Raw genomic sequence first — 19,691 nt, forward strand, 5'->3', positions numbered from 1 at the left:
CTCTGATCCTTCTCAGATTCTGATATTTGTGTTTAATCAATAACCACATTCCTTTTTCATCTATCTTATCTCTGCAATTGCATTTTCCCAGCCACGCATGTTTTATTGTGTAAGAATTCAATTGAAAGAGCCATTCATGTTTGCAAAAAGGATGATATTTTATTATTGGTTATAAAGAAAAGAAATTTCACACTTTGTATAACCGACCCTTTCTGTTATAGCATGGCGAATTCTGAAAGTAGGGAACAAGTTAGCAAACCAGGGAGAGAGGCCACAGAAAGATCATGTAATATTCTGACCACGTTATAAAATAAGACCTGGTGATATTTATGCCTCTAATTGACAAGCATCCAATTCACATCGAAAATGCATAATCTTTGTACAATTTGAGGGTAGGTAGACGAGAAAGAATAAGGGATGATGGTGAAAATATTTAACACCAACATCGCATGACCTGATCAATGATGCCCAGTACCATGTTATTGAGATAGGATCCCGGAGACCTCCTGCAGGCTCAGGTGGGCTTCTTCTAGTGACTGGACCATGGGGAGGTGGGTGGGTGCTTGGAGAGGGGCAAGGGTGGCTGTAGGCATGGGGCAGGCACTAAGGAGGTTCAAGGTATAACAATTTATGAGCCAGTCTGCTGGTATTTTAATATTTGAACCATGGGAACAGCTGTACCACTGTGTACCAGCTGGACTAAGAAGTGGAGAGTTAGGAAGTGGTGCAGGGTACTTCAAGAATTAGACTACCGGTTCGAGTTCCTGATACTGCCATTCACTCACTGCATGGTCTCAGATAGATCAGTTCTTGGGGCCTATATTTCTCTTATGAAAATAAGAATATTGGCTAAGAACAGCCTGAAGGACCCTTCGTGTTCTACTCCTCCACAATGATCTGCAGGTTCAATGCACAGAGTATAGGGATGTCTCTTAGCTTCTGAAAAGCAGGGAGACTGAAGTGTTTCATGAGGAATGTGGGGCACTCACATGACTGGTCTGTGAATAACATGATTGTCAAGAGGAAGGAAATGGCATTAACCACAGATACACTGCGCTCTCAGGAGCAAGACAAGAGCTGGCAAGTGTCTTCTGAGAGGCAACCTAAAAATCTGTTCTAAACATTGATAGTTTGCAGTGTTTGGAGGAATTTACTGCAGAATAGAAAAACGTGTTTGTTTACTACAGACACAAAACAAATGTTGCTTTCGTCTGAAATTACTTAAGTCAAGCAAAACCGGTACTTGGAAGTCTTTTGTTGTTTGCCTAGATTGCAAAACGTTCCCTCAACTCTCCACTTCACTTTTGTTTTTTTTGTTTGGTTATTGATATATTATCCTTTTTTGTGTGTTTAATGAATATGTTGCCATATCGCCGTGGGAATATATAAGCGCACATTAATGAGTAATGTCATGGCTACAGGCAGTAAAGAAGATTCCAAAGTAACTTCAACCTACATGTGTTTTCCCCAAATATTTTGTTTGAATTTGGTTGAGTTGGAAATTACTTCCTAATTTATATCACATATTTTTCAAAAAATTGTAAGTATGAGGAAGTGTTCAACATAATCATTTAATACTTTAATTATCAGAAAAAGAAAAAAGCACATGCTGTATTAGGACATTCCAGTGCTGAGTAAATATGTGCACATGTATTTCTGTGGGCTGCCTATACAAGTGATAGTGTAGTAAGATGAACTGATCCTGGTTTAATGTCTTGTTGCTTATTGTACCTGACAAATAGAAATGAGGAAAATGAAGAATTGATTATCTGGGGTCATTTTCATGAAACTTGCACATAATTCCCATTTATGCTCATTAGATGAAGAAGAGCCTTTCTATAACAAATTAAGAAAATGCATAACCTGTTATGACATAGTCATAGACATATAATAATATGGCCTAGAATTATAGTACTCTCTCAAAGTACATCATATTCAAAATTCACTGGAGATGTCTTAAAGACATCTGTTGTAATTACAGGAACATGGTTTCTAATTCATTTAATTCCCTTTCCTACCTAAACTGTACATATAAGTGAATTTTAAGAGACTGTATAAATAAATTTTTAATTACAAAATGATGTTATACAATACATTATTAATAATAACCAACAATGCATAATGTTTATGCATGAGTCCATTAGAAAGACAAGCTAATATATGTCAATTCTAAACGAATGCACTAATTTGTCCTGAATTTGTGAATGAAATGGAATCCATGATGCAAGCCAATGAGTGCAGTGACACCGAGCGGTTTAGCATGCTGTTGTATAGTCAGGAAACATCTTGTACCTATGGCATTTAAGACGTATTTAAGATTTGTTCATCACATGTGGTCAAGATCTTATTTTTCAGCGAGCCATGCAGTTGTGAAATTTGGAATGAGACCATTGAGTTGACAATACTAGCTTTCCCAGACAGGTGTAGAATAAAATGGTCTATAGCATTCAAGAAATGTGCACAACCCTTACATTTCAGCACAGGGAAATCAGTCTTACTGTAATGGAATCTCCCTGTGAGGCCAAAGGGTCTGTTGGAACATGGTTACTTCACTGCATTAGCGATAACAGATTTCTGAAATCTCCATGGCCAGCTCCAGACACTCACTGGTCTCGTGGCAAGATTCAAAAAGGCTGCAATCCATGTCACAGTTGCAGTTGCAATCATTCCGAGAATGGCTTTCGTCCGAGGTGTGGTGGTACCTGTGAGAGGGGCAGCACAGGTTGGTGCACACTGTTTCGCAGGTGTCAGGGAGCATCAGGAGACAATCCCAAAACTGGCAAAACAGACAGGTGAGGATAAGGGAGGCACACTCCTCTGTTTAAAGAAGAAGAAAGACAATTACTAGTGGCGCATGTGGGCTCAGCTATGAAAGGTAGGCATGTGCAGTGGTGTGCGTGATAGCTTTATCGCCAGCTCTTAATTATTCATCCACATTAGGAGTAATGTGCGCCATATTCTCTCCCATGCCCCAACCCCCATGCAGTACTCACTCTATTTAAGTAATTGCTTTATTAACTTCTTGAGCATTTCCTATTGATTCCACATAATATGGTTATTTAAAGGGCTGTCACTTTTCTAAACTCCTTTTTTTACTTTGTCTGCAGAGGGGCTGGGAAGCCCCAGAATTAGCTGTGCATCTGGAAACTTCTCAACTGTCAGAAAAATAGCAGGTCCTCCCCATGCGCAGGAGCATTCAGGAGCAAGGAGACAAGGAGAGACTACAGATTTCTAACTTCTTGTCACAAGGCTTTCTTGTTGGTTTGATGTGGAGTCCCATAAATTTGCCACACCCATATTCAAATTCAAGTGAAAAAAACACATTTCAAAACCTAATATAAATAATTTTTTAAATAGTCACAGTTTTTTCTTGGTTGTAGTTTAGTTTTAATCCCTGTCTCCTTTTTCCTCCAGTTATATAAAACCTTGGTTTTACATCCAGGTTAGATGAAATACGTCATTATATTCCTAAAAGGGTATAAATCTTATCAATCCTCTTTAAGAAAATCAGTTTAAAAATTTACTACTCAGACTTGTAAAAATCTGAAAAAATATCTCTAAGGAATTGAAGGTAATTGGTAATTCTTGCCAAACAGCTGTGATGGGTTATAGATTATTATATTTTTTGTTTCCATAAAGGGAATTAGTTAGAAGATGTAGCAGTTCTCTTGTTAAAATTATAACTTTTCTTTCCTTTTTTTTTAAAGTCAAAAACATGTGAGGGTTTTGTAAAACCTATGTAAGTGTTCACATGACATATCCAATTATTTAAAAATCAGTGTCCTGAAAATTGTTGATGGTTGAAAGTAGCATTCTAGCATAAATTGGAGAAAAATGTCCCACTCCTGATGGGCTTATCAATCCATTAAAGTTAGACTTTCTTAAGGATTTATTTTTTTCCCAATAAGAATGTAATAATTGTTGGTTTACGGACTTCTCTCGACTGAGCCTGTACAAGCCTGCAGGAGAGACGTTGCTGTCTGAGTCGTCTGCGAGACTTTTCTAAGTTCTTAGAGTCTCATTCATTTAATTGTAACAATAGTTTTCAGAAAACTTCTTTCTTTTACTGTTCATATACTTGTTAATCTTTAAGAGAGAAGAAAGCACACGGAAACTTGCTCTGAAAGAGAACAAATATTTTAAAGAGAGCCATCTTAATTTCTTTTTGAAAACACTGTATCAATGTCTAAAGGGAGGGAGTCCTGCATATGGGCGAACAGAAGTCTTCCTCTTCCCTCTGCCCCTCCCTCCCTGCATCCCAGCCCCTCCTTCCCGCCCTCCTTTCCTTTCTTCTCAATAAGCCGGTGGTAAAGAACCACATCATGACTTTTACGACTACTTTAATTGCCATATATTGTTGCAGGTGCTGTGGCCATTACTTAATATTTATAGTTCAGGCAGCAGATTCCATAATACCTCTATGGTGTCCGTTCTCCTCTCTTTGCCAGACTGGGTGTATTTTAATTCACTTCGAGCCAGCTTCTAGCATGTGGCCAGCTCACCCATATCTTGTAAGTCACCACAAACCACCCACAAAAAGTCAGGAGTAAGTTAGCATAGTACATAGACTCTATTTTGCGTATGCATTTCTGAGCAGGGCGTGCTGGCGGTCAGAGATCTGGGGCATAAAACCTCATCAGGTTTTACCAATGCCAAGACTGCTGCTACCGCAATCCCTGGCAAAGAAGAGCCTCTCGGTGGAAAATATTCTAGGCAAATGCTCCATGATCCCGTAGGCTGGAGGCTCAAGAGACTTACTCAGCCATGACCATAGAAAAAGGATCCCACTAGATCCTGTCATTTGTAGATGCAATGTTGCAAGTTCGGCATGGAGGTAAGTCGGGTTGGGTGCAGGGTGACTTGTGAAGATAGGAGCTGGTGTTTCCTATCAGAGTGTGAAGAACTTGTTTGTAAAAGCGCCTTATAATTTCCTGAGGGCACATAACCTTTGGTTCAATTCCTCTTGCCAATGTCTTTGCAAGTTGGCAGACTCTGGAGTTCTCTGCTTCTGATGTCTACCGTAAATTTTATTTATAAAAAAAATGTTTTGGCCTAATCCATTGGCCAAATTGGCATTTGTTTCCTTCCACCCTTCTATTTTGCACTTGAGAATAGAGTCCATTTTTTCTAAGTCAGTCCTTTTTATTTGGTTATAAAAGGCGGTGACTGTTGCCCAAAAAAACACGGCAACATTAATGAATTGAAAACAGATTTTTCCCAACTTTCAAGTGTGTTCCACACTTTTCCTAAAAGGCATATTAAATAATTCTACATGAGCAGGCTAAACTGTTTTGCATATGGCCACTTTTTGTTTGCACAAAAGTAACATAAGCAATTCAGAGGAAAATGTACAACTCTTTGAAAAGAGAGTGGGGCTTCCCCTTCTCCTGAATGGGTGTGTTTTCTTTCCCTACACTATTTATTGGGGCATAAATATGGTTAATAAACATGTTTAATGAACATGGTAGTCAAAGCCATAGCCCACGACCATAGCCCCGCCCCTCAGCCCGTCCTAAAGAGTCTGCCACGCAACAACCGCCTGCTTCGCATCTCTTCTACAGTGTCTTCAAGACGCCTCACGCGTACCAAGGCCAAGCTGTGTCATGGACCTCCCTCTTGCCCCCATTCCAAAGCCTGTCCCTCCTCCAGCTTTCTCTTGTGAATGGCTGCTGGACACTCCTATGACTTCAGAAGAAACTTGGGACACATTCATGTCATTTTCTTCTTCGTGATCGGACTCTCCCAACGATTCCTCACTGAGCCCTGCTGATTCGATCTCAAACTCATACTTGAAACCCATCAGCCTTGTGCACATCTAGTGTCGTCATCTTAGTTCGAGCCACCACCAGCCACCACCACATCAACAGTGACAGTCTCCTATGGAGGACACTACTTTCATGAGCCCACCTCAAATTCATCAGTGACTATGATCTTTTTAGTCTTAAATGAGAACAACTCTCTCTTTAAAGTGCCAAATCCTTGCGACGGCCTACAAGCCCCTGCGTGATCAGGTTCCTGCCTATTTCTCTGACTGCCAGTCCTGCTCTCCTTCTTATTCACTGCACTCCAGCCACACTGGAAAAAGTTTAGTTCCTGGGATGCGCCCAACTCAGGGCCTTTGCACATGCCCGCCCGTTGGCCTATGTTGCATACTCTCCCCTCACAACCCTACCTAACTCCTACTCAACCTTTGCATCTTTAGCTTAAAGCATCTTAAATCACATCCTTGCTGAAACTCTCATAGCACCCTGCTTTATTTTTTCTTCATAGCACTAACCACAGGATAATACGAAACTAATTATTCTGTTAATTAGTTTCTCCCCTACTAGAACCTAAGTTACAAGAAAGTTTATTTCTGTTGAATGAATGAATAAATGAATAATAAGGGATAAATAAAGTAGTCCCCATTTTTTAGATGGAAGGACTAAGGCTCAGAAGTCGTCACTGACTCCTAAATCTCTCAACTGTAAGGTTGTGGAGCAGAGATTCAAATCTAAGTCTCTTTGGACCCAAAGTCCATGCTCTCTCTTCCCCATTATTATATGTGTCTACTGTTTAACATAAAGGAAAGTTGCAGTCCTCTACACTTTATGCACATCTCACATAGGTCTTGAAGTAACCCTGAGTTGAGTACCATTATTCTTGTTTTATAGATGAGGAAACTGTGGCTCAGGGAGTTTGAGAAACATAGGAAATGGTGGGGCTGTCATTTGCATCCAGACTGTCTCCTTCAGGGCTCTTAACTCTGAAGCCTGGCCTGCCCTTCAAAATACTCTAACCTTCCTTCTGTCATGTTTGAGCATGCACTTACTGAGCACTGATGGCCTGCTCTCTTGCTCTTACCCTGCTCTGCTCTGTATTTCCAAGACCGGTAGGTTCCTTTGTCCAGGTTCTGTTAAGAGGCTGCTGGCTAGTTTCAGCCAATAGGGGGCAGTGATGGGAAATGGGAGGGTGGAAAAAGGAAAAGCCTGGGGTATTTCCCCTTCTCGTGCTCGGCTTTGAGTGGCGTCAAGCAGTGTTCATATCTTCTCCTGGTTTTCTCTCTTTCTGAATGCCCATCTCTCTGTGGTTCCTGCTAACTCCACTTACTAGTGGTCTGTGTGATAACTAGTGAGTAGTGGCCTATGAGCTTATGCTGGTGCTGGTGGCCTCCTGGTGGCCTGGAGGGACCAAGAGAAGAGGTGGCAGAGCCTTCATGTTTTGTCTAAGTTCTGGGTGGCCTCACTGTCCCCTCACTTGGCTCTTCAGCTCTCCTAGAGCCTTTGTACCACAGTCCGTGTATATTACATTTCCTTTATTGAGCCACCTCGTGTCCTGGCATAGGTCTCGGATCACTGCTCTCAGAGTGCCCATTGCACTGCTCCATGTCTTACCTTCTTACAGCCACGCTGGTATTTAGCTGTGAACTAGAAGCCATGACAAAAGCCCTCTCAGGGTTGTGTCATTTCCTTTCCACACCCCTAGGGTACTTTTAGGACATCAAAGCAGTAATGTGCTAAATGATACCCTAACGATGCTGAAGGACTAATGCAGGCTCCACAGGTGCTAAATGTACAACTGGGGATTAGATAATTACGAGGGAGAACCTGCCTCATGAGAAAGAATCATGTTTAATTATAGTGGAAAAGTCCACAAGACAAGTAGTTTCTGCAAATATCAGCCTGGTGGTCCTGGCCCTGTGCTTCCTGAGTCTGCCCTCCCAGCTTTTGTCTTGCCACCAGGATGCCCAGGATTTGGGGAGGGAGCAAGAAGAGGCAGCTTTAGTGCGAACTGTAGTTCTTGTAGCTTTCCTCAATTCCAGAAATAAACTACCTGCTACTTTGAGAATCATTATCCAAAGAAGCAAGAATATAGTTCTTTCAGAATGACTCCAGATAGACAACAACCACCCATCTTCTCCTCCTCCCAAGACAAAGTAAGAAAAAAAGGCAAAATGAGCCTGGTCCAAATCCAGTATTCTAATTAACAGTTAATGTGCTATCACAGAGAATTTGGCATAATAATAGATTCATGATAAAATGTCTCTGACTACAAAAAGTTTTTGGTTAAAAAGTATAAAAATTGGTTCCCACTCTAACGTTAAGTTTTTTTTTTTTTTTTTTTTTTTTGAATCTGTAATGTAGAATGCGAATAAATGAAGTATGACTGAATGTCATTTTCTAGCTGGGGTATCACCCCTGATGTTATCAATTTTAATAGCTACTTAAATATGTCAAGATGTATTTAAATTCAGACAAGCACAACTAACATTCAAGTCAGTTCTTTAGATCTAGAATGACTAGATTTGGGTGATACTTAGTAAATTTGTGCTTATGTTTTTTTCTGAGCAAATGAACTGAAATAATTATAAAATTGAAACATTTTATAAGGTGACACTACTGCATTTAATTGTATGAAATTTACTGTGTAGAAAATGTAATCATTTTATTCAGTAGTCCATGGTGTAATTAAGACTATTCTTTTGAGGTATCTTGTATTTATGATTTCCCTCTTCCACCTGGATGAGATGTCTCAAATTCAAAATTATACATCAATTAAGTATATTCTCAGGATCCTTCTTAAGGAGGCTGTTTTCTCATATCATGTGTATCCCTGGTTTTATTATCCACGGGGATGCTTTTGCAATCAGAACACAGAAACAGAAGCAGAGACACAAATAGTGCTCTGGACTTTTTCCATTTTATTTGGGAAAGGGACCACACAGGACGAGCCACGATTTAATAATAAAGTAATGTTGCAGCATATAGTGCGTGATGTGCAGTAAAGATCCTTTTAAATTCCCATCAGAGCACACGCCATGAACTGTGCTAATGGATGTAACACATTTTACAAAATCTGCATGTGTGAGGCTTTTCCATCCTGCTTTAAGTGGGGCAATGTATATAAATAATAGATATTAGCAATTAAGCATCCATTCCTATGCACTCATTTATACATTTGAAAATAAATTAACCACAAACTACATGAAAGTGGATGCAATCTTCTCTTTTCCCTTCTGTTTCTCCTGCTGTTCCTGAAAGATATTTCTGTATTTATCTCAGTACAAACAATGACCCCAGCTCTCAATTTCTACATCCTTAAATTAATTACTATCAAAAATTCTCTGAAATCAAGTGAGTCTGACTTAACTCTTGATTTCCTTGATATTTATTTTTTAGGAGAATGAGAGTTTCTCATCGTTATTTGCGGCCTTAGTCTGGGTTTTTTATTCTCTTTTTTATCCAGGTACCAAAAGCTCTTACCTCGATGGGAGGATTTTTTTACAATGTGGTAAAGGAAGGGTGGGTTATTATCTATCCTGTTAGCTTAAAACCAGAATTTCCTGTGTCGTACTGGCCTTAGTCCAGGCCTTTAGAAAATAATCTAATTCAACTGTCCTCATGATTCTCCTTTTCTCTTTTGAAGAAAGAATAATTGGTTATTTTTCCTGAATGAGGGTCCTGCGTATCAGTTGCTATTTTAACGAAGTAGTCACTTTGGCCCTTCCCTGAGAATATAAGGGTTCAGGTGTCACGCTTGTCTCACTGGCCCCTCCCAGGACAGATCAGAGTGGTTCTGGAGCTGCATTCTGTTCTACGGTGTGAGTCTGTGCAATGGCGGTTTCTAATTCTGGGATCAAACAACCAAGATCCATTACCAGTAAGATCCAAGCATGCATAATACTTTCTGATAAAATGCTCTGGCATCAAAATGTTTTTCAGAGAACTCTCCTGTATTGCCTATTTTTTTTTTTTTTTTTTTTTTTTGCCTATTTTCTTAATTGGTGTGAAACTCTAACAAAGCCAGAAACATGAGCATCTTGGATTTGGGGTTGTAACCCGGCAGTCTACAGGCCAGAGTTGGCCCAAAGCTGTGTGTAATTGGGGGTGTCTGTGGCTTCATAAAAGAAATAGAACTATTGGCAGCACTTAAAATTTTAGAGATTTCACAAAGCACTCTACATCTGGCAGCTTTGGGCCTACATTTCCTTCCGGCAACAGTTAGCTGGAGCTGAGCAGAGGCAGGGCTCTTCACCTGGCCACAGCCCTCGCCAATCCCTATTGTTACTTCTCGTTTACTTCATTATTCACGTTGTCTCCTGGCAACCGCAGGCAACTGTGTCTGCAGCTTCTGGTCTAAAGAATCCATGACAACGCTTGTACAAGACAGTATGTATGTAACATGTGCTAGAAATCTTCTCCTCCCTCACTTTCTAAAACTGCGATCATAATAAAAGCAAAAATTGAACATATATTATGTGACATGTTGTGTACTGGCTGCTTTACACTAGTTATTTCATGTGATCTTGAAAACACCCTCTGGTGTGTGACTAGCTCCCTCATATAACTCAGAGGCTAAGATGCAGAGATGGTAAAAACGTACCCAGTGTTATACAGTTAATACATTTCAGAGCCAGGACTGAAACTGATGTGATTCCAAAGTTTCTCTCATACAGAGTTTATTTAATTTTTTTTCCTTGTTTTGAAAAAGTAAATATGAATTTAAACATAGACCAGAAACTATACCCTAGTACATTTTCCTTTGAGAATCACCTCCTAGCTTTATTTAAATGCAAATGTAGATATTGAACACTTCAAAATTCTTGAATGGTTTATGTCTCCTGTAAAGGTCACTGCGAAGTTAGCCTGAGTAAAATTTATATGGAGTCCATGACTTTGAACTTGACTATGCTGATCATTCAGTGCTAAACCAATTTGAAATTGGCGTTACAATGGAACTTGGCTTTTCTGTCACATGCAGGGATGGTTGGGTGTAGGTTTGCACTGATCAGAGAGCTTAGGAAGTGATACTACCACCGAGAGGAACCAACCCTTTGTCACAGGTTGCTGAGTAAGCATCTTGATATTTTACATAGTCTGTATTTATACCTTTCCAGCATTTCAATAGCATTCACTCTGCCTCCTTCTCCTTTCTGCCTAGAGTCTTGTGCTAATAGTCCCAGACCTGAGAAAAGAAAGTTTGCATTTTTCTTTATCCATTTCGTAGCCCCATAGCAAGAATGATTACACCTCACCCCAGCTATTTAAAACACATTGCCTCTGATTTCCAGCGTTGAGAGCAAACAATCTGCCAAGTACCTCGTAATTGCAAAGTGACCTTGACATGTGTCATTCACCAGGGTTTTCAAATCCAAGTCTTCCTCTTTAATATTAATAAAGCCTTTTTTTCCCTAACAGCATATGTGATGATTTTACAGGGGTTGGGGGCTGGGGAGCTTTATTTAGAGATGGGTTGATTCTGAGAAACATACCATCAGTCTCTCTCTGATGAACTGAAGTATCAGTTTGAAGGTAAGAAAATCTCGTCTGGCATTCTTCAAGGGAGGACAGTGATGTGCTGCGTTCTGACAGTTTTTTCTCACTGGGAGTTTCCTTGCCTGGTCCATCTGTGATATTGAATTCGGATACGGAATTTATAACGATAGCATTCATGGGTTTCTCTTCTGCATGTTTTTCATTTGTAAGTTGGGTATCTAGATGAAAAAAGAAAACACATACACAAACCCACTAGAGTTGACACAATCTAGTAATCTAAGAATGGACATTTTTGAAAATTTTACATTCTAGACTTTCATAAGAATAAAGTCTTTTTAAAAAAAGAATGAAGCATTATTGAGCAGGAAATTGTGAATGAAAACACAAGAATAAAAGAGTGCAGTAATTATAAAATTTTACACACATTCCGAGTTTTACCTATCATAGTAATTTGTGACAGTTATTTCAACTGTGGGTTTTCTAATGATAGGTGGAGAGAATCAAGGAATTTGTCCATTTGGATGAATAAAATCTGATAGTGTGTTGTCAGCTTACTGTCATTGTGTTTTATGGGTTGGGGACGCAGTCAAGGGGTCGCCATCCTGAGCAGCACTTCTCAGTAATGGGATGTGACCTCAATCAGGTTGTTTTAGTTCTTTGTTTCTACAAACCTCAGTTTTCTCCCCTGTGTAAGAAAAGTGGTTATAACGAAATAGTTGACACGCTTATCTCTACTCCTGCCCTCAAAGACGCCAAGTTGCTACCCTTTTCTCTGCTTTGGTGTTTTTTAGGTTCCCTATTCCGGTGAAAGTCTATAGGGCTTGGGGGGAGGGCTGTAGTGTGCTTTTTGGAAACATGCTGTATTTCCATATAATCACTGGGCACAATTACTGGAGATGTTCAGGGAACCTCTAGCAAAGTGCTTGGTTGAGATTCTGGTTTGGAGAGGCATAGAGAAGGCTGAGAAGACTTTGGGCCGTCAGGTATTTTAGAACTGCCATATTTAGTCATTCCTTCGTACATGATAATTGAGGGTCTGTTATGTGACAGGTAGTGGGCTGGGCAGTGAGGATGCAGTGGTGATGACACAGGCACGGTTCCTGGCTCTCACAAGCATCCAACAAGTTAGCAAAAAGTAACTGCTTAAGTCACAGTATTGAAGAAGGTATTAGAAAGAAGCATATCATGAAGCCTCTCAGAGACAGAAGCAGACTGGGTGTGGGGCACTTACATTATTACTTATCTAGATGCATTAAACAAGAATCCTAAGATAGAGAAAACACGAAACAGAGTATTCTCAAACATGCAGCTAGGCTGACTCCTGGGGACATCTTAAGACTTCAACAAGCAACAGTCCTGGTGACTTGGTGGCACTTTGGGGAGGTGGTGAGGTGAATGTGACAGCATTGTGTTTCCATTGCTGGCCCAATGCCTGCTTCAATAATGCTCATTGAGTGACTGGAATAAAGAATACAGCTGGCAGCCTGAGTTGATTTTACTGTGCTCACGCACCTCAGTGCAAGAAATAGGTTCTTGCTAAGTCCCTTTTCATCATTCTTTCCAAAGTTTCTTCTTAGTTCGGGGTAGATGGAAATCTCTACTAGGTCCTACCTCGCAAGACAGTGTTTCCCAGACCTGGCTACAGAGTAAAATGACCCAGGAAAACTTTTAAAAGTTTGGAATTTTTTGAAGTTCAGACATCCCCTGCCCCGCACCGTCCCTGGGGGATTTTTGAAGCACTTCAGGTGACTTCAATATGCAGACAAATTTGGAGCCACTGCCACAGGGGCCTTCTGCTTTGGGGAGAGGAGAAAGGGAGAGAACAGCACGCCGATCTGTGCGTCACTGGTTTTCAGAAACCAGTCTTGAGATAGCTGCTCTCCAATGACGCCTAACTGGTACGGGAGCCACCGGGACGCTGCACACATTGTTTCAGGCCACTTTCATCTCTTTCTGAGCCTCCAAACAGCCTTGGCTTTCAACAGTGTTTAATTTGTTTTCTGTACCCCTTATGCTGCTGGCCTTAAATCTCGTGGTTGCAGTTTGATTCACCCTAAAAAGGATTGGCAGAAATAGGGGTTTAGGAAAACAACTATTGTTGATAACAATTAACAGAGTATTAAATGGATAGAATTAGCTCAACAGATTGGGAAGCTCTGCGCTTCCTATAACCCAAAAGAGATTCCCCAAATTAATGATAAAGTGATGATAACAATAGTTTATTTTTCTTACTCGGGTACAAACTGTCCAGTAACCGGCTAATGTCACAAACAGATAGCATTGACTTTTGGGGCCGGGTCTCTCTTTGTCCTGGGGAGACTGTAGGATGTTTAGCAGCACCCCTGTCCTCGTCTATCTCCTAAATGCCAGCAGCCCCTATCGCCCTAGATTGTGACAAACAAAAAGTTCTGTAGATAGTGCCAAATTTCCCCTATGGGGCAAAATCGCCCAGGTTGAAAAGCGAACCACGGCTTATACACACACACAGTTGCATGCATTTATGTCCAGCTCTGTGTTACCACTTACATACCTTGTTTAACTTAAGCATAAAAAACACTCTAGGTGTTGTCAGTCTCCCTGAGCAGATGGGAACTGAATGAATTCATATCCCTAGTTAACAGATGAATGAGTGTAACCAAGGCTTAGAGAGTTTATTTAGATGAGTTGCCCAAGGGTTCCTCTTTAGCAAAGGGTAGAACTGGGATTTGAACCCAGGACTGGTGGATTCCAAAAGTTTTCTCTTATCCTGTCTTTTACCTTATACAGCATTTCCTCTAATTTGTTCTTAGCTTTTATCTCTGCTCTCTAGTTGCTAAGATGGCACATAAGCAAAACCCTTTTCACCCTAAATCCCATGATGTGTCACCTACCCAAAACCAAGCCTCAAAATCACCTTTACAAACATGCCCCTCTCTGAGCCGTCTGAGCCATCTTAGCAAAGCAAGACTACCTTCTCGTACACTCAGGGAACCGTACGTACCCTTCACGTACAGCGACTTACTACTGTACATCACAGAGCGGCTCAGAAAGAGCTGATATATAACGGAAGCTTGATGAGTATGGAGATTGCAGCAGCTATTTACTCACAGAATTCATTAACAATCAGTTCAAATTATCACACGTAGTCAGGCTGCATGGAATTCAAATTGCTTTTGCACAAAGTAATTCAGCAACAAAAAAAAAGTTGGATGGAGGTTACTGGTATGTACGAACATGCAGGGAATACTGTATACAGCCAAGTGGTGTATGATTCTTTTTAATTTTGTGGCAATTTTAAGTACTCGTATATCATTTGAATCTTAGTGGTGTGCTACATTAAGCAACCATTTGGAGACACTGGGCTTGTACTGAGAGAATTTTATGGAGAAGTTAAACTGCCATTCATAAAGTTATTTTAATTCTATATGTCTGTTTATATTTTTATTTTTTCACTCCTTAGTGGGAACTAGCTGTTGCTCATTAGAAAATCATCTGACATACACACGCTTCAGAACCCAGTCTGTTAAATCCAGAATCCTGACATCTGAAGTGAGTCACAATCTTCAGTGAATGTTTCTGACATCTTCCGTCTTTTATAGATAGCATGCTAACAATGATTTTCCCAGATCCCTTATTTTGTGATGTTATTTGACACTGTACCCAAAGTATTATAAAGGAGCATAAGCTAAAAGGAGAAACACATGAAAAGTGGTATCACATCTTCTTCAGAGAAAACTTTTGGAATTAAACAGGGAACACGTGAAACTGTATAAGGGATGTTATAGAGAGGTCTTGATATTAACAGAGAAAATAACTTTTTTCTCTAAAATTAGGACCACAATTAGAAGCTCAACTGCATTTCTAAGGGAAAAAAATAAAGTCAATTAAATAAAAAATTCATTTTTGGGCTAGAAGTAATTGCAGAACCAATGGGTATAAACATAAATAACAAAAAATACAGTTAATTATTTATTACCATTTAGCAAATGTTATTAACTTAATTCAATTACAATTTATTGAATATCCACATGCAATAGGTGAATCAGTGTGACAGAAACTACTAATTTATTTACTTCAAGTTATTAAGGGAACATTTTAATGATTTTCATTTTTGTTCAGTAAAGGTGACTTTATAATATTTGCATCCATGTATTCTTTGAATATCTCTCTATATAGATCTCTCTCTCTCTCTGTATATCTATATCTATATCTATATGTTGAGAGAGAGAGAGAGAGAGAGAGAGAGAGGTACCCAGTTTGGGGAAAAGAATGAGGGGCTCAGTAGAAAGAGACATAATTGTAAGGATTTGGCCAGTAGGTCAAATAAATTATCCAATGGTCAGTTATAAGTGTGAGCCTGAAATCTATGCGCGCGCACACACACACACACACACACACACACACACACACACCTCTTTTCCCTGGCTCCTCTGATTCTATTCTTGTTTATTCCTCCCCTCCCCTCCCTTCCCCTTCTCTTTTGGTTTAATTCTTTACTAACCTTCCCTGTCTCTATTACTGGTTCCCTTTTCTTCCCCTCCAGCTCTCCACTATATTTATCCTTCAAGACTTTGTCCTCTTAATTTCTTTCTTTGTACCCTAACCTTCAAGATTGTATTGTTCGTATTCACAACTTCATTATTTTCTTTGTGAACTTGGCCCCCAAATCTCTACGCAGAGTGCCAGCCAGCCAGCGGCCACTTTCCTAGGCAGGAGCTGTGCACCTGGCCCTGTGCTAAGTGCTGGGGAAACTGAGTAAGAAAAACGAATAGTCCTGGTCACAAGGCCTGCAGGCATCACAAATTTCAGTCACACGCTTGTAACTGACTACGGGATATTTTATTTGATGTATCAGCCAAATCCTTTCAATTATTATGTCTCTTCCTACTAAGCCCCTCCTTCTTTTTCCCAAACTGGATAACTCTGTATATCACTGAAGAGTTCACAATTCAATTTCTTTTTATTTTTCCATTTCCTAAACTTAAAAATACTCTTTGATTTGTCCCATCCCTCCAACTGTTTATTTACAAGTTCTTATTTATCCTTCCTTCTAAATATCTCCCAAGTCCAACTCTGCGTTTTCATTCCCCAAACTACACCTCAGATTTAATCATGTGTTCTGAAATCTGGACTGTTTCAGGAGTCATTAGTGTCAACTGTAGTGACAACCCTCCCCAAAACATCTCCTACACTGACATCAAAATGATGTTTTCAACAATATTCTTCTGATTATATTACTCATTTTAAAAAGCTAAACAAAACACACAGACAAAAAGTGTTAATAGCTCATTAGTACCTGGATATTTTCACATTCTCTTGTTCTCAGTTAACGTATCTAATCTATTGCCAAATCGCCCACTGAAAAAGGTAGCTTTTTCTTAAGATTTTTCTTCTGAATGGTAAACTCCACAAGCCCAGATGAAAATTATTAGATAAACTTTTAAGAAATGATTTTAATGTTAATTCTAGACCAAAACATTTAAGGTGATTTAGTATTTCAAATGTGTGGACCATGTTTAAAGTTACAATGGTGAATTATATTTTCCCTTGAATTTAAACTATAATTTCGAATTTCAATTATTTAAATTTGAATTTAAATATTGTAATTATCTGTGGTTGAAATCAGATCAAAGCAGACAAGTGAAATTTTAAGGTATATACTACCAAACCATTAACAGGTAAGTAAGGTTAGCAAAAGTAGTTAGTTGAAGTGACACTGTATAGGAAAAAATATGTTTTCCTTTGTATGTAAAGTTTGTAAAGTTCACACAAATGTCAGAAATGAATTTTTGTTGTTATTGTTAGACTATATGGACTATATTCTCACCAGCTTGGTAGGTAATAATACAAAACACAAAATACAGTAAAGCATTCAACATGATTGAACATGCTGAAAATTATTAGAAAGAGCTGGAATCACATTTTCTACATATATAGAGCACTATTATTGTATGGAGTAAAATTTGAGAACTGATGTATGGCTAAAGACATAATGAAAATTGGGAGATAAAATCCTCGGTAGTGACAAAAGCATACTCAAAGAAACACGTTTTCTTTTTTCAAAGCCGAGTGGGATAATTTTTCTCAAGCTGAGAGATGAGGGCTTCCTAAAATATTCTCACCTTTTTGGAATGAATGGAAATAACTAATTAGTGAGTGTTCCATTGTTATATCCCATTAGTTCAATTGAACAAAATAAAATCTTGGATTCATTAAATGTTTTATTGGGGAGGGAGCGGGAAGAGGAATAAATAAGACAAATATGTTGGACATTTTTTTCTTTAATTTTCAGAGGCCAGCTCTGGTTGGGAGATGTCCTTTGAGGACTTTCGCAGTAAAGCAGCACTCGTATCCTTGCTTTGTGTTGTCTTCTGTAGCACTTTGACTAAAACTGTGCCTTAAAAAACCTCAGGTGAAATGTTTATCAAAAGCTGTGATGAGAGCACATTTTAAGCCTTTTCAATCAGTCCTGGTAAATCTCTTTTTTCAAAAAAGAGAAAAAGCAGAAGAACATTATTTCTCCAGAAATAACAGCAGAGAGTGTGCAAGGTGAAAAGCATTAAACGGTGGAAAGAACTAAGAGGAGGTTGAAGACAGTCCCCTCCCCAAACTTCCTTGATCCCCGCAAAGGAACTTCAGACTTTTGGGTCTGAAGTGGGTTTTTTGGCCTAACTCTTCTAGATAATTACCTGTCTTTTGCTCTCCACTATATGTTACACCTGTAGACAGACACAGGCTAAGTGATATACTTTTATAGCTAGCTCCAAAGCTGTAACAAGGAGCAATTCAGTCCTAGGAGGTGGTTAAATCTTCTTCAGACATGAAAACAGTTTGCAATTATGAGTCTCCATTTCATTTTTATGCAGTTACCTTCACTTTAATATTTGTATGAAATGTCTCAAGAAATAAAGATTATGTTATCTCAGAAAAAAATTGGTTAGCAGTTTTTATAGCTTGATTCACTTGGATTAGTAATAGGTTTAGGGCTCTGAAAAAAATGAAGCCAATCAGGCTATAAACTCATGCATAATTGGTATTACACATACAGTTGATTTTTTAACTGTGTTTAAATATAAATGTTAAAAATGAAACTATAATTATACAAAATATTCTCTATTATGTTAAAACCATGACAATTTATTCATCCCAACTATTTGCATGTCACTTAAAGTCTCTTACTTGCATTATCTCATCTGAGGCTCATGACGGTTTTGCAAAGTGTTATTATCACTATCACGTGAATGAGAAAGTGCTCGGAGGGTCAGAGATTTCAGCGGTCTGCCCAAGGTTACCCAGTTGGCATGGGGCAGAGCTACTACTTGAACTGATGTCTCCTAATTCCCACAGTAGTCAAACTTCATGTTCACAAATTGCTTTATGAAACAAGGCACGCCAATATGAGAGCCAGCTACTTTTCTGAAGTATAACTCTTTTGTCCCTTTTGACTTTCCTCTCTCCAGGGTAATTGATCTTGCCGTTATTAGATTAGAAGGCACTTTATGTGTATGCTCAAAACCAGAACTCCCACTGATTGCATTTTCCAAATTTACCCCTCAAAGCCCAATGCAAGTGTCATCTCCTATGTGGAGCTTCCTGCAATGCCCTTCACTCCAATTGAAGTGAATTGTTCCCTTTGGGAGCTCCCAGGGACCTGGGTTGCTAAACGCAGGATAGCCCCTACTTTAGTTATTGTGTACTAAGGTTAATTGTGGATGTATTCCCCTTCCCTTTCTGTTATGAACTCCTTGAGGAAATGCATCTCCATTCATCTTTGATTTCCCAGCACCTACCACAGTGTCTGGCAGAAAGCAAGTGTTAAATAAATTTTAGAAGACTGCAACTGACTGACAGATTGAATGTGGGGTATTTTGGCTGTTAGTTGATAATTGACTCATTTTCCCTGGGACAGATTTTCTGAGCACATCTTCCATAGGTCTTCCTCCCCCGTTCTTGATATGCCAGTTGATCCTGGTGAAAGTCTAAAAATTCTCTTTTGTGCTAAAATACATATTGATTTTAAAGCAACATTTGCATTTGTACCTATAAAGCTGTGAAAAATATTAAAGACAAAGAAACTAAAACCCCCTATAATTCTACCATTATTAACACATTATTGTATTTGTTTCACAAAAATTCAATGGAAATATTGGGGAGATATCTATCTATCTATCTATCTATCTATCTATCTATCTATCTATACACATATATATGTGAGGTCAGGCAATTAAGTTCGTGAACTCATCCTAGAAAAAGTGCTACATACCTCAATGCTGAATATCACTATGGTCACCTTCGAAGTACTCCCCTTGGGAAGCTATGCACCGACGCCAGTGCCTAGTTCACCCTTCAAAGCAATTTTGGAACTCTTTTTCTACAATAGCCATCAGAGCTGTTGTCATATTACCCTTGATGTCTTGAATGTCTCCCTTTCAATATTTCCTTTATCTTCAGGTAAAG

The 19,691-nt window shown here is 39.2% G+C and overlaps 1 protein-coding gene across 1 annotated transcript in view; it reads right to left on the reverse strand.

The window, feature by feature from the left end:
• Positions 1-244: 244 nt before the first annotated feature.
• Positions 245-19,691, reverse strand: part of MDFIC2 (MyoD family inhibitor domain containing 2) — a 45,005-nt gene continuing 25,558 nt past the window's right edge. The window contains exons 3-4 of the mRNA XM_033131780.1: positions 11,252-11,473; positions 245-2,817 (exon numbers count right to left, since the gene is read on the reverse strand). Of these exons, the coding sequence (XP_032987671.1) occupies positions 2,558-2,817; positions 11,252-11,473 (482 nt within the window). The 3' untranslated portion in view covers positions 245-2,557. The remainder of the gene's footprint in view (positions 2,818-11,251; positions 11,474-19,691) is intronic.

Source organism: Rhinolophus ferrumequinum, chromosome 17 (genome assembly GCF_004115265.2).
Source record: "Rhinolophus ferrumequinum isolate MPI-CBG mRhiFer1 chromosome 17, mRhiFer1_v1.p, whole genome shotgun sequence".
NCBI classification, from domain to species: Eukaryota; Metazoa; Chordata; class Mammalia; order Chiroptera; family Rhinolophidae; genus Rhinolophus; species Rhinolophus ferrumequinum.